Source organism: Patagioenas fasciata, chromosome 15 (assembly GCF_037038585.1).
Source record: "Patagioenas fasciata isolate bPatFas1 chromosome 15, bPatFas1.hap1, whole genome shotgun sequence".
NCBI lineage: Eukaryota > Metazoa > Chordata > Aves > Columbiformes > Columbidae > Patagioenas > Patagioenas fasciata.
In genome coordinates, this window is record NC_092534.1 from 13,662,819 (window position 1) to 13,675,922 (window position 13,104).

General features: G+C 52.9%; 1 protein-coding gene across 2 annotated transcripts in view; it reads left to right on the plus strand.

Moving 5' to 3' along the window:
• Positions 1–10,315, plus strand: part of MAP2K3 (mitogen-activated protein kinase kinase 3) — a 33,161-nt gene extending 22,846 nt beyond the window's left edge. For both annotated transcript variants that reach the window (XM_065850928.2, XM_065850929.2), the window contains exons 5-13: positions 680–793; positions 1,260–1,379; positions 1,802–1,918; positions 2,045–2,096; positions 2,877–3,004; positions 3,633–3,710; positions 6,141–6,280; positions 7,084–7,129; positions 7,606–10,315. In XM_065850928.2, the coding sequence (XP_065707000.2) occupies positions 680–793; positions 1,260–1,379; positions 1,802–1,918; positions 2,045–2,096; positions 2,877–3,004; positions 3,633–3,710; positions 6,141–6,280; positions 7,084–7,129; positions 7,606–7,689 (879 nt within the window). In that variant the 3' untranslated portion in view covers positions 7,690–10,315. The remainder of the gene's footprint in view (positions 1–679; positions 794–1,259; positions 1,380–1,801; positions 1,919–2,044; positions 2,097–2,876; positions 3,005–3,632; positions 3,711–6,140; positions 6,281–7,083; positions 7,130–7,605) is intronic.
• The last annotated feature ends 2,789 nt before the right edge of the window (positions 10,316–13,104 follow it).

A 13,104-nucleotide genomic window follows, 5' to 3' on the forward strand; every position in this document is an offset into this window, starting at 1 on the left:
TATATTATTTCTTTGTTCCCTGAGACCGGAGGAAAACTGGAGGCTGGATAAAGCCCGGCTAAAAGAAGGCTGTGACTTATTAGGAGCGATGAACGCAGCATCCAAAAATAGCCCATGTCTCACTGGGTTTGTGCCCTGCCCAGCAGCGCCGGCAATTAGAGGGTAACGCGTCTTTAGGGAAACTTGTTTGTGGGCTGTGCAGGAGCTCACGGGCTCCCTGCTGCATGGGGCACTCGATGGCTGAGCACTGGTGATGGGTTTTTTCCCAAATTGAAGCGAGATTTAGTTGCACTCCCGTGAACTCCTTTCTTTTTAACAGGGCCTGTTCCTGTAGATTCAGGATAGATATGAGGAAGAAATTGTTGGTGCTGAGGGTGGTGAAACACTATCCCGGGTTTCCCAGAGAGGTGGTGGATGAACCATCCCTGGAGACATCCCAGGCCAGGCTGGACGGGGCTCTGAGCAACCTGAGCTGGTGAAGATGTCCCTGCTCATGGCAGGGGTGGCACTGGGGGAGCTTTGGAAGTCCCTTCCAACCCAGATTTTTCCATGATTCTGTGACTGTTTGGAAATGCTCTGCATGAATGAGCTGCAGGTGCTGGACCTCTGATGATGCCCTTGGTGAAAAGCGTGCTTGTGTCTGATTGGGGTTTTTTTTTTATTGTCTCTCTCCCTAAAGAACTTTGAGGTGGAAGCCGATGACCTGGTGGCAATTTCGGAGCTGGGCCGCGGGGCTTACGGTGTGGTGGAGAAGGTCCGGCACGCTAAGAGCGGCACCATCATGGCTGTGAAGGTGAGGAGAACTGGTGCTGAGCGGGAGGGAGGTTGGGATGTGCAGCTCCAAGGGAGTGGAGAGACTCTGCTGAACCCCACTAGTCACAGCAAAACGGGGACAGTCTTGTCCCGATTTTGCAGCCTCTGCTGTCCCTGGTGGGGTTTGGCTGTTGGAGACCTGTGCTGATACCAGCTGTGGGGTTGTTGAGCAGGTTCTGAAAGCCGGGTTGGTGCCTGCAGGTAGATGGTGCGAGGTCTGGGTGTCAGAGTCTGTCCAGGCTGCTGGCCTGATCCTGCGTTGGCTGCAGAGCTTGTCAAGGGTTTGTCATGCATCTGGAAGATGGAATCTGGGCATCTTCTGGGGTGCTACTGGCTGCAAATTAAGCCCAAAACACTTGCCCTGGCCTCAGAACCACAGGTCCTGAGTCAGCCGAAGGAATAGTTGTATTATCCCACCTACACCAAACCTCTTTTCTTTGTCTCAGAGGATTCGAGCGACTGTGAACACGCAGGAGCAGAAGAGGTTATTGATGGACTTGGACATCTCCATGAGGACCGTTGACTGCTTCTACACCGTCACCTTCTACGGAGCCCTCTTCCGCGAGGTACCAAGCCGCTGGATGGCTGGTGGGCTGCGTGACACCTGCGCCCTATGTGATTGTGCTGAAGGCACCCAACTGTCCCAAACCACCCCTGCTTCCATCAGCCCAGCTGGGCTGTTGGAGATGCTGCCATGACCTAAAGGCTGGCCTCCTTCAGGCAGCGTTGAACAGGTCCCGTCCCTCACTTCCCTGGCAGATGCCCAAGCGTGTTATCCGTGATCCAAACTGACTTTGGGGTAGATCATCGCAGGTAGTTTTGGTGGTACCTGGACATCTCTGCCCTTGTTGTGCCGGTGGTGTGGCCATTAGTGGCTGTGTGGCAGGGACCTAGGCCTGCCTTGTGTGTCCATCTGTCCCCACCATTCCCTTCAGCTCCCAGGGATTTCCAGGGAATTCCTTCTCAACTGCTTTCTCTCCATCCACAGGGCGATGTGTGGATCTGTATGGAGCTCATGGACACCTCCCTAGATAAATTCTACAAGAAAGTACTGGAGAAGAAGAAAACCATCCCTGAAGACATTTTGGGGAAAATGGCTGTGTCTGTGAGTGCCTCTTGGATTCTTACTTGGTTTTGTCCATCCCCTGAGCCCGTTGGAGGTCTCTGAGGCCTGCAGCATGTGGAAATGGGTGGTGTGTGACTAACAGGTACCCTTTCACTCTGTCCCCAGATTGTACGAGCTCTGGAGCATCTGCACAGTAAACTGTCCGTAATCCACAGAGGTAGGTGCTGGATGGGATCAGCACGATGTGGTGTCTTTGAAATAAGTTATGTGAGGACTCCTGCTTGGGAGATGCGTGGCGTGTCCCTCTGGGATGCCTGTGGTGGGGTCCAGTGGTACTTGGGACCATGGTAGACAAATCTAGATGCCCAAGATCTGTTCCTGAGATGGATCCTTCATGCATCTGCTTGCATGATGTTGTTCCCATCTTCCTTTCCAGATGAAGGGTTGAATACAGTAACTGAATTCCTCACTACCTGCGTTTTTATGGGCATCTCTGTCTCTCTCTGAGTACAGAGGTACCTTGAAGGCAGCTCTTGGGGACAGAATCCCCAGACCTTCCTGGCTGGGTAGCTCTAGCAAGGTGAGGGCTGAAGGACACCTTGCAAATCACTCATGGGAATTGTAACACTTGGGTTCTGTTCTTCATCCTGATGTAGTTCCTTGTGTAGCTGTGGACAGATCATGATGAGCATGAGACAAGGTGTCCTGAGAACTCGGTAGTGGAAAACTTTAAGAGTCTGTTGGGCACATAAATCTCTCCTAAGGATCTGGGCATTAACTACTTTTATTTCAGCCTTTTCTGTCTGGAGAGCATGGTTTATAGTTTTACCTGTCAAGGAGTTTTATTGACTTAAGAGAGCGGTGGGGTTGTGTCTCCCTTCTCCTGTGTTGGGTCCTGCCTGGTCCTCTGCCAGCTTGGTGCAGAGCTTCCCATCTTGTCTCAGGCTCTGTGACACCCCTGCAAAAGCCCAATCTACTCTCGTGTTCTCTCTCTCAGATGTGAAACCTTCCAATGTGCTGATCAACAAGGAGGGACACGTGAAAATGTGTGACTTTGGAATCAGCGGCTACTTGGTGGACTCAGTTGCGAAGACCATGGATGCTGGCTGCAAACCGTACATGGCTGTGAGTGTGGGGCTGGCAGCCTTCAGCCTCGACTCAAGGAGGCTGCTGCTTAGAAATCGGTCTTGGTTTACCTCTGTCCTGAGACAGAAACCAGTTCAGAGTGCTCTGGGCTTCCTGACTCAGCAGAGTCCCCCAAGGATGGGATTACCCTCCCTGTAAGCTCTGCTGTGCGCGTTAATCCTGCAGCAGACTCTTCCTCTGCCACCTTCCGTTTGCAGCAGGGTAAAAGACTGGCCTGGTGTGCTGGTTGTGGTGGTTGGAAGGGCTGCTCCTTGTTGGAGCTGAGGCTTTTATTGGCAGAATCGTTTCATTTCGTCCTCAGATCAGTATGAATTTCCCCTTGCCATCTGTGGCATCTGTGTGGGTGGTTTTTGCTGCTGGGACAGGGATGATGCTGCAGGGATAGTACAGGTCTCACTCAGGAGGTGGATGGGAGAGTTTTTGTAGGCTGTATGGAGCAAGACGTGGCTTTAATCGGTGCTAAGATTTAACCTCAGACTCTGTCTCCATGGGGACGTGAGCCAGGGGAACTTGCCCAACCTAGGTTTTGGAGCCAGAGGTTTGTTCTGTGGGTTTTGCACTAAGAAAATGAAATAGAGTTGTAATACCTTTTGGTTTTTTGTTATAGCCGGAAAGAATAAACCCTGAGCTGAACCAGAAGGGCTACAACGTGAAGTCGGACGTCTGGAGTCTGGGGATCACAATGGTAATGCCGAGGGATGGGGCTTGCAGCCCTGGGGTTGGGATGGGGTCTGTGTGGTGGGGCTTTGACCCTGCTGTGAGTGGTGGCAGCTGGTGGCTGCACCCCTGGATGGCTGCCCAGCAAACGGGGCTAAATTCTGGGTGTGAGAGCTTGAGGCATGAGATACGTTACCCAGAGCGACAGGGTGGTGGTGCTGCCCTGTGCACACAGGGGCACCTCACCCTGGGACAGGTCACGGTGAGCCTGATTGTGCAGCCAGTGTTGCTACCACTGCTGTGGCTCTTGATGTGTTGGCTGGCAGGCTTGCCAGGAGATAATTCGTCTCCTGCCCCTTCTCTTTTCTCCCTTCTTGCATGTTCCTGCTGGATCCTGGGAGATACATACAGGCTTTTTATGTATCACGAAATGAGGAAGAAATTTTTGATGCTGAGGGTGGTGTGAGCCTGGCCCAGGTTGTCCAGAGAGGTGGTGGATGAACCATCCCTGGAGACATCCCAGGCCAGGCTGGACGGGGCTCTGAGCAACCTGAGCTGGTGAAGATGTCCCTGCTCATGGCAGGGGTGGCACTGGGGGAGCTGGGAAGGTCCCTTCAACCCAAACTATTGTGATCCCCACATGGTTCCCTTGTACCCCTCCACTTTGTTGCACAGAGCACATTTGTCGTACAGTTCTAGCTCCAAATACCTCCAGTTGGCTCTGAATTATTTTGATGTGGCTGGCAAACTCCTGGGGGACAATACCTGGATGACAATAGGCTTAGTTGGGCATCCAAGAGTCTGGCTTTTAATTGCTCTGCAGTTCTGGAGTCGGTGGAGCGGGGTTTGCTGCAGCTGGGTCACAGCCTTGTGTGCAAACCCTCCCATGTTAGCAAAGCCTTGCAGGAGGATCGGGATGAGTTCACCTGTCCTACTGCTGTGTGAGGTTTTCAGCAAGTCCTGCCTGCAGGGTAGCTCAGAGCAGCCAACAGGAAGGGGAAATAACTTTCGTTTCCAAAATCGCGGCTGCTCAGGATGGTTTATCTACCTCCTGCAAGAAATGGATCTTGCAGAAAGCTGAAATCTTCTGGTGCCAGAGGATGAAGGAAATCCCAGCGGTTGGCTCCAAGGAGATGCCGCCTGGAGATGCGGTTCTCACTTTCCAGGAGGCTATCTCATGGTTATTTTCAAGAATTTTTCCTGCACCCTGTTAGTTGTGACTTCTGGTTTGGGTGCTGCATCCCTGCACGGATCTCTTAGCAAATATCACCTCTTTCCCAGCTGGTTTTGTCTGCAGTGTCAAATCCAAGCCCCTTTCCTCGGTGTCCCCATGCCAGTGCAGAGCCAGGCTGGCTGGAAATGTCATCAGCTCAGCTTTCCTCCCAAGGCGCAGGAACCTGTGGGATGGGAGATTGCCTGAATGATGAAATCTCGAACCTTTCCAAAGCTGAATGCGAGAGAGGACCTTGCTGAAAGCCTGCCAGCCTGCAGCAGAATGGAGCCACAACCTGTCTGATTCCCTCTAATGTCTTCCTCTTGGGCTGCCTTACTGTTCTTTTTGTTTGTTTGTTTTTAATTTCACCAGCTGGTTTTAGGGCCATTGAGTTTGCAGGGCTAATCCAGGCATTTTTGGGCTGGTGGTTTCATTCTGTTTTCCAGCAGCAGGAGCTGAGCTCCCTGAACCTGAGCCCAACGTGATCGGGGCAGCTGCCTCTGCCCCGTGTCCTTTCAGGTTTCTCATCCCATCCCACCCTGCCAGGCAGGGCTTGGAGGTCCTGCTGCCCACCTCAAGATGGGACCTGGCCCTTGGCATCCCTGGAGCGGTTTTAAAGACATGTAAAACAGGTTCTTAGTGATATGGTTTAGTGGCAGTGCCGGGTTAACGTTTGGACTCATTGATCTTTAGGGTCTCTTCCAACCAAAATGATTCAATGAGGAGAGTGGCCAAGAGCTGTGATGGGCTTTTTCCAGCTTGAATGGGTGATGGAGCAGAGGAGACTTGTAGGAAGGGACCCAATAATGGAAGTGGTTTGGCAAAGATCTTCTTCAGTGGTGTCCTAACACCTATTTTTTCTTGGGTCTGTGGATTTTTTGTGTGTCTAGGTCATACAGTACTAGCCTGAAGCCCACAGGCTGGCTCATGGAGAGCAAAGCACTTTGGAAACCAGTGCAGAAGAAGTGTGCTGTTATTATCTTTTAAAATAATCCAATTTTACATATCTTTGGTGGCTTCCTGTAAATGCATTAATATGCTGAACCAACCTCAAAAGGAAGTATTTTTGGCCTCTGGGTCTTTGTATTAAAAATAAAAAGAAGCTATGTGACCCAAATTGAAAATGGTTTGTAAGGAAAGAGGGTTTTCATTCTGAATGTGAGCTGGTTGCGGAGGCCAAGGTAGTTGGGCTGCGTGGGGTCGCGCTCGTCACGATGTCTCATGTAGTCCTGTCTCCATCCCCAGATCGAACTGGCCATTCTTCGCTTCCCATACGAGTCCTGGGGGACGCCCTTCCAACAGCTCAAGCAAGTGGTGGAGGAGCCCTCGCCCCAGCTGCCCGCCGATCGCTTCTCCAAGGAGTTTGTGGACTTCACAGCGCAGTGGTGAGTCTGCCGGGGACCGGTGGCTTCTCCCAGCCTGGCTGAAGAGGAACCCTGATCTGCAGGGCTTGGAGCAAAGCCTGGGGCTGGGTTTGTCATCCTTTTGAGCACGTTTCTCCCCACTTCACCGTACTGAGGCTGGTGCTCGGCCACGGCAGGAAGCGCTGCCCAAACTGGTTTTGCTTTCATCCTGACTCACCCAGGCTGGGTGGAAGGTGCTGAGGTTTCTCTTCCCCTTTTGCCGTTGCTGCTGCTGAAATTTTGGTGATTTCTGGCAGAGCAGCAATGAAACGAGAACAAACCCCCTGGCAGCATCTGGGTGCCTCTGGGTGAAAGCTGATTTGTGGTTTTGTGGGTGCTCCGTACGATAGCTGCTTCTCTCGGGGTGTCCCTCTGCTCCCCAGGTGCTGCTTGGAGCTGCCAGACCGGGCTGACCCACCAAGACAAGGCTCAAACAAGCCTTGAGATGGTCTACTCACCCCATGGCGGGTGGGAAACCATCTCCTCTCCTTCCCTGGTTTGTTCTGGTCTGTGCGGACAAGCAGGGCTGTACGGGACAGACTGCAGCGAGCTGCTCGGCTTGTTCTTTTGGTGGCAAAACACTCTGAGTTGGCCTTTCCCAGTTACCTGCCTGGCCGCTTTGCTGGTGGTTCAAACCTGCTCAGCCAAGGAGGGAAAGGAATAGGCGCTGCCCATGAGAAGGGTGTCCTGTTGGTTGGGAGGGGAGAATCCCCTGTGACAGACCACACACAGCGAAAGAAAAAGATCCTACAGCCTTTCTCTCCTTTTGTTTTTTTGTCTTCTAGCTTAAGGAAGAACCCTGCTGAGAGAATGAACTATTTAGAACTTATGGTAAGCGTGGAGCCGTTTCTACTGGTCTTTATCACAATGCATTTTGAAAGTCGAATGGTCCAGCAGGTCCTGGGGCAATAGGACAACAGGGCTTGTGGGTGATATATTTTTTCAGGCACAGAGCGGGATGGGTGTAGCATGTCTAAGGTGGAAGGGTGTGTTTAGTTCATGGGTGGTAAGGTCAGGGTTTCTAGGTGTTTTTTCCCTCTCTCCTTATCTGCTCTTGGTGAGTTTAGAGCTCAAATGATGATAGTGCAGCTGCCAAGGTGGTCGACCCTGGTGGGGTTGAGTCTAGAAACACCAAAACTGGAGGTGTTAGTTTAAGCTAAAGGGTGGTGTCTGTGGGAACCTGGGGAGGAGGCTGGTGTCCAGCTCTCCCCCAGCACCTTGCCAGCTGCTGGACTTCCCCTGGGACCTGCTCTTGGGTTTGTCTGTCCCTGGGTGTGAGCTGATGTCATCTTGGTTCTTGTTGGCAGGAACACCCGTTCTTCACCTTGCATGACACCAAAGAGACTGACATGGCCTCCTTCGTGACAGAGATCCTTGGGGACGACTCCTAACTCCGACCTCGTGGCCTCATGCAGCCCCTCCATCCTGGCTCCTGCGCAGAAGAGCGAACGAGGACTTGAGTTAGTGGTGGTTTGCACAAACCGTGGGCATCTCCGGCCTCATCTGGCCTCGTGATCTCTTTTCTCTTTGCCCTGAAAATTAAATCCCCCAGGACAAGCCTTTTGAAGCCGACACTTTCCCGACTAAGCCACAGAGACCGAAGCCAACGTGTCCCGCCCGGGGAGAGGACGGTGTCCGTGGGGTCTGAGTGGGGCCAGGGCAGAGGCTGCCCAAGGGCATCTCCTTTCCCCTGCAGCCCCATGCACAGCGCAGGGAGTTTGTTTCTTTGCTGCCTGGGGAAGGCAGAGAGGAAAAAAGCGCTGCTGTGCTTGTGTCCTCCCCTGCCTGCCCAAAGCCCCTTCCCCAGAGTCTGGTCTCGCCTTCCCGTTGTGCCTGGTTCCCCGCCCCCAGGAGCCTACACATCTTTGGCATCCCACTGCTCACACCAGTGGCTGTTTTAATGCCTGGCTCCACATCTTAATGACCCTTCGAGGCAGCACCAGACCAGGCGCCCCCCTCCCTCCATCGATATGCTGCTCCTTTTGGGGGAGTGAAAAGTAAAACGGCATTTTTTGATGAGCCCACCTTGATGCAAGCTGCAACACACACTTTAACCCACGGGCCTCCATCCAGCGCACAGTGCTCCCTTCACACACGGGCATGAGGTGACACGGGGGGTGACAAGCAGGTCCCCGGGTGCTGCCTCCCACCCCTCCAGCCCTGGGCTAAGAGGATACATCTTCCCCCTGGGCATCTTAATGCCTTTTGCAGCCCCCACCTCCACCTTCCCCGGCTCTTGGAGAAGATGTTGCTCCATTTCCCAACCTGTTGAGCTCACGTAAGACCTCGCACTGTGACACTCGCTCGTTTCGGAGGCCGGACTCGCACCCCTTGTGTCCCAAACTGCCTTCAGCCCCCCCAGCTGCAGCCGAGGCATCAACCGAGATCGAAACCCCAGCGACTCGCATGGGGGCTGCCGCCACTTGTACATTTTATGTCTATATATAATGGACTTTGTAACATGTTGCCTAGTTTTAATCTAACTTGCTATAAATTAAAGCCCTTCTGTGTGGGAGGAGGGAGGAGCAGTTCCTTCTCTGCTAACAAATCCACTGTGAAAACCTGATGTGTTCCCTCACTCTCCCAGCCCAAACGTTCTGCGAGGAGCTATGGGAGCAAAAGGAATTTCTGTCTTCTACTGTATGTGATCACGGGATAAACGCACCGGCTGTGGATTTTGTTGGGTTTTTTTTTTAAACAGATTGAGTTTTCAGAGGGATTTTTTTTTTCTTTTCTAATATATATTTGTGTGTGTGTATGTGTGTGCACAATTATATATATATTATATATTTTTAAATCGATGAATGTGTGAATGTCTATGTGGCAAGCAGATTTGGTGAAATGGCTAGCGTTTTTCTGGCTCAATTTGGGGTGATGGGGGAAGGGGTCACTGCAAGACACCCTGGCCTAAGACTCTTTTTTAAAAGAAATGCATCTATTTTTTAACTGAATCTTTAAAAAATGTTGGGTTTTTTTTTTCCCCTGAAATTCATGCCCTGGAGGTCTGGATTTTGAGGTGCATTTCCAGTGTTCCCCACCCGATGAAGAATGTCCCCTTCAATTCTTTGCTCCCCATTCCTGCAACCTGGGGTTTGTGGCACTGGCTGCTCAGCATTTATTTTTGTGAGCTGCTCCTGGGGGAAGCTGCTTCAGGGCCAAAGGGGTTTGATCCTTTGTGCCCCTGTGCTGGGGCATCATGCACCAGCACTTTGCCCCTGTCACCGCTCCCATCCCTGGCAGAACCAGCCCAGGCTGAGCTGGACAAACGCTGTTCAGCTTTGGGTTGACCCTGACCCCCCCACACCACCTCTTCATGTAAAATAAATGATTCTTCTTCACATGTCCTTTTTGGTCCTGCTCTGCAAACCACCTGGGGCACCCGCACCTTTCCCTGCTTGCTTTGACAGCTTTGCAGCTGAGATGTATAATTGTTCTTTATTTTTTACTTTTCTTTTCGTAGTTGGTTACTTTGGATTATTTCTCGTTTTGATGTTGAGCTTTGTTTGTCCTTTTTTTTGTTTCCCCCCTTCTCTCCTTGTTTTGACCCCTTTCCCCTTCCTGTGTCTTCCTGTGCTTTGGGGGGTGGCGATTATATATGTACTTTGGTTTTTTGGGCTGCCGGAGCAATTCCTGATGTTTGGGGAAAGGGAGCATCTGCCCTTTCAAACCCTGGGGAGATGCCTCTGGGGTGGGCTTGGGACCCTGTGGATAAAGTGAAGGGGCAAACACGAACACAACCCCTCCCTGTGACATCTCTGCTGCGCTCCACACGGGTCCTACCTGTCCCTCTTCAGCCTCTCACCTGCCCCTCTCCATCTGACACTTTCCTGTCCTGCCGTGTCCCCTCTGCCATGGTGGGGGGGTGTAATGCCAGCCCTGGGGGCAACCAGCTCGTCCTCGTGGTGGGTGAGGGATTAAACTTAAATCAGAAAGCCCCTCTAGCCTTGTATTTTTGAGAACGGTCTGTACCCATTAAACCCCGTCGTTATTTTCAATAAAATTCACCCTCAAACCTGCTTCTTGTTGCTGTTCGAGTATCCCCGTGGGGCTGCTCAGGGGTGGGGAGGGGGGTCCTGTCGCCCGTGTCCCTTCTCGTACCGCGGGGTAACGCTGGCCCCGATCCGGCGCTTGTACGAGCCGGGGTCCCCAGAGCAGCACCCCGACCCCCCGGGGAGCGCTGCCGGGGGCACCCCGGGCTCTGCTCCCCACCTGGGCCACGCAGGACCGGGATGTCCCGGTCGCGGGGGGGTCCCGGGGCGCAGGGCCCGCCCGCGGCCGCGAGGGGGAGGCAGCGCCCGGCCCTGCAGGGATGAGCCGCCGGGACCGGGCGGGGTTCGCCATCCCCTCCGCACCCCCAACCCGCTGTACCCCCCCGGGTACCCCTCAACCCGCTGTACCCCCCCGGGCACCCCCAGCCTGCTGCACCCCCGACCCGAGCTTCTTCCAGCTGCGCCTCGGGGTGCGTGGCCGGGGGCATCCGCAGTCACTTGAGCATCGTGCCCAGGGATGTGGAGCTGCTGGGGAGTGTGTGTGTGTTATTTCGCTTCCCCCTTTCAATGGGACCGGGAGAAGGGAAATGGCTCCCTCCCCAAATATTGCCCCTGTCAGCCCCTACTGGGCAGGATCAGGCTGGGGACACCGAGTCCCTCAAGCTCCGGGAACTTGGTGGTGATGCTCAGCCTGGAGTCAGGGGTGCTGTGGGTGAGTGGGGACCTCAGGAAAACCCACTAGCCCACTCGGTTTGGGGGGCCCCAACCTGCTGTAGGGCCCCCTCCGAGCTGGAGGGATCTTCATTTAAATTACCAGCTTAATAGCTACATCAAGACCCATTAAAAATGCATCAGTGCCTCCGAGGAAAGAACTTCAGGAGAAGCGGAAAATTCATCACTTTGAGTTCCATTATTAGGAGAAATGGTGGGTTTTTTCCCCCCATTTGTCTCAAATACAGGTTGAAAGGGGTTATTTCTGTCCAGTGACCTACCTGTGGGTCTATCATGAGGTGTAAACAGGCAGTGCCCAAATGCGGGTGACGAGGACACAGATCTCGCTGCAGAGAAGGGAAAACTCAGCACATCCAACAGAGGGAGGGGACATGGGGACTGTCAGGGTGCGGCAGCTGAATTTAGGGGTCAGCAGCTTTCCCTGCCCTTTGCTGAGCAGCACGTCTTGGGAGCATGGTCCCTCTAAGGGGGCAGCCACCCAAATGTGTCCTCCAGTATACAGTGGGTGTTTGTACTGGTATACTGGTCCTTTGCTGGGCTGGTGGGTTTCTCCAGGAGCTGCTGAGCTGGAGTTCCCACCGTTCCTGAAGATCCATTTGTGGAGGAGGGCTGGCTAATAGCATTAGCAGGGGGCGTGATGATGCAGCCAGTTTTCTGGGGCTGCGGGTTATTTATTTTGCTTAATTTTTCTTTTTCTGCAGGTGGCTGAGACTGTATCTAGGGCGGGTTTTTTTTGGTTCAGGTGGCCTCTGGGCACCTTCTAGATCGATAGTATAAATTAGAGAGTTCATGCAGGCCGTTAGTTGGTGCGAGATGTGTTCAATCCTCCCCTAATAGCTGTCTCGCCCAGAAACTTCCAACGCTCCTGCTCTTGTAGCACCTAAGTGCTAATGAGCTGAAGCTGCAGAATACCGATGAGACACCTCAGGAATATGGATCAACCTCTCCAGGTCCAGCCAGAAGCTTTAAAATCTTTTCAGCTGGTACCTGGAGGGACTGGTGCAGCCCATCAGCGAGGAAAGGGGTTAAATGAGGCGGGGGGGAAGGTTTTTGCTGAACATGGGGAGCTGCTGAAGATGTTTCCCAGTTCTTCTCTCCAGCAGAAGGGTAGGTGGCTTATTTTAGGGTGAGGAGAGCTCAAGCTCTGGTTTAATGATGGTTATCCATGTGCTTTGGTGGCCTTTTTTCCTCCTGATAACCGGTTATCTCTGGATATAAGGTTTTTAAGCTTTGCTCTGTTTTCACCACTGCCTCGGTTAAAGCATCTCCAAGCCTTTTCTGTGTGTCCTAGCAGCCTGGTTTGCAAATACAGCCCCAACGAGTGTGTCTTTATGAATTGAGCCATGGGGACCAGTCCTTGTGCCCCTGCATTCCCCTGGGATCTGCACCAGGGCTGACAGCAGCTCCCCAGTGATGGGGTGTTGGAAAACTGGGGTGATTTTCTGTTGCCTTCAGCAGGAGCCCCAAAGCAGGGGGAAATCTCCCAGCTTGCCCAGTGAACACAGACCTCCTGGCTTTCCTCTCAGCTTGAAATTTCTGCTGCTTTTTCAGAGGTGGGAATGCTAATGGGGAAACATGGGGGTGGGAGAAGGAAACCTTCGCAGTGCAATGCCTGAAAATATCGAAGGTTGAAGTGAATGCTGTGAGGGGGGTGAGGAGGTCGCCTCCCACGCAGGGAGCCCCCATCCTCCGGCGAGTTCGCCTGGAGGTTTTCCAGCCCCCGTGAGCGGTGACTCTGGCCCCTCACATGCTGTGTTAACCTTTCTCGAAATACCAAGTGGTGCTGGAACAGGCTGTTTATTTCCAGACGCCGGGAACGGCGGCGAGTGCTGCAGGCACGTGGGCAGAGGAGAAGCCTGGTGAGCCATGGTGGCTTTTGCACTTGATTTACATCGGATTTACATTAGTTCGGAGTGGAAGAGATGGGCACCTCGATGAACCAAAGCAGTTACCTTGCTATCAGCTGTGTTTTCCTTGGTGTTATGCCCTCCTCAGGGCTGCTTATGTCTCTTCTAGAGCGATATGCTCTTTTCTTCTGATGGAAGCTGAGATTTCATAAATAAAATCCGAGGTTTCAGACAAAAG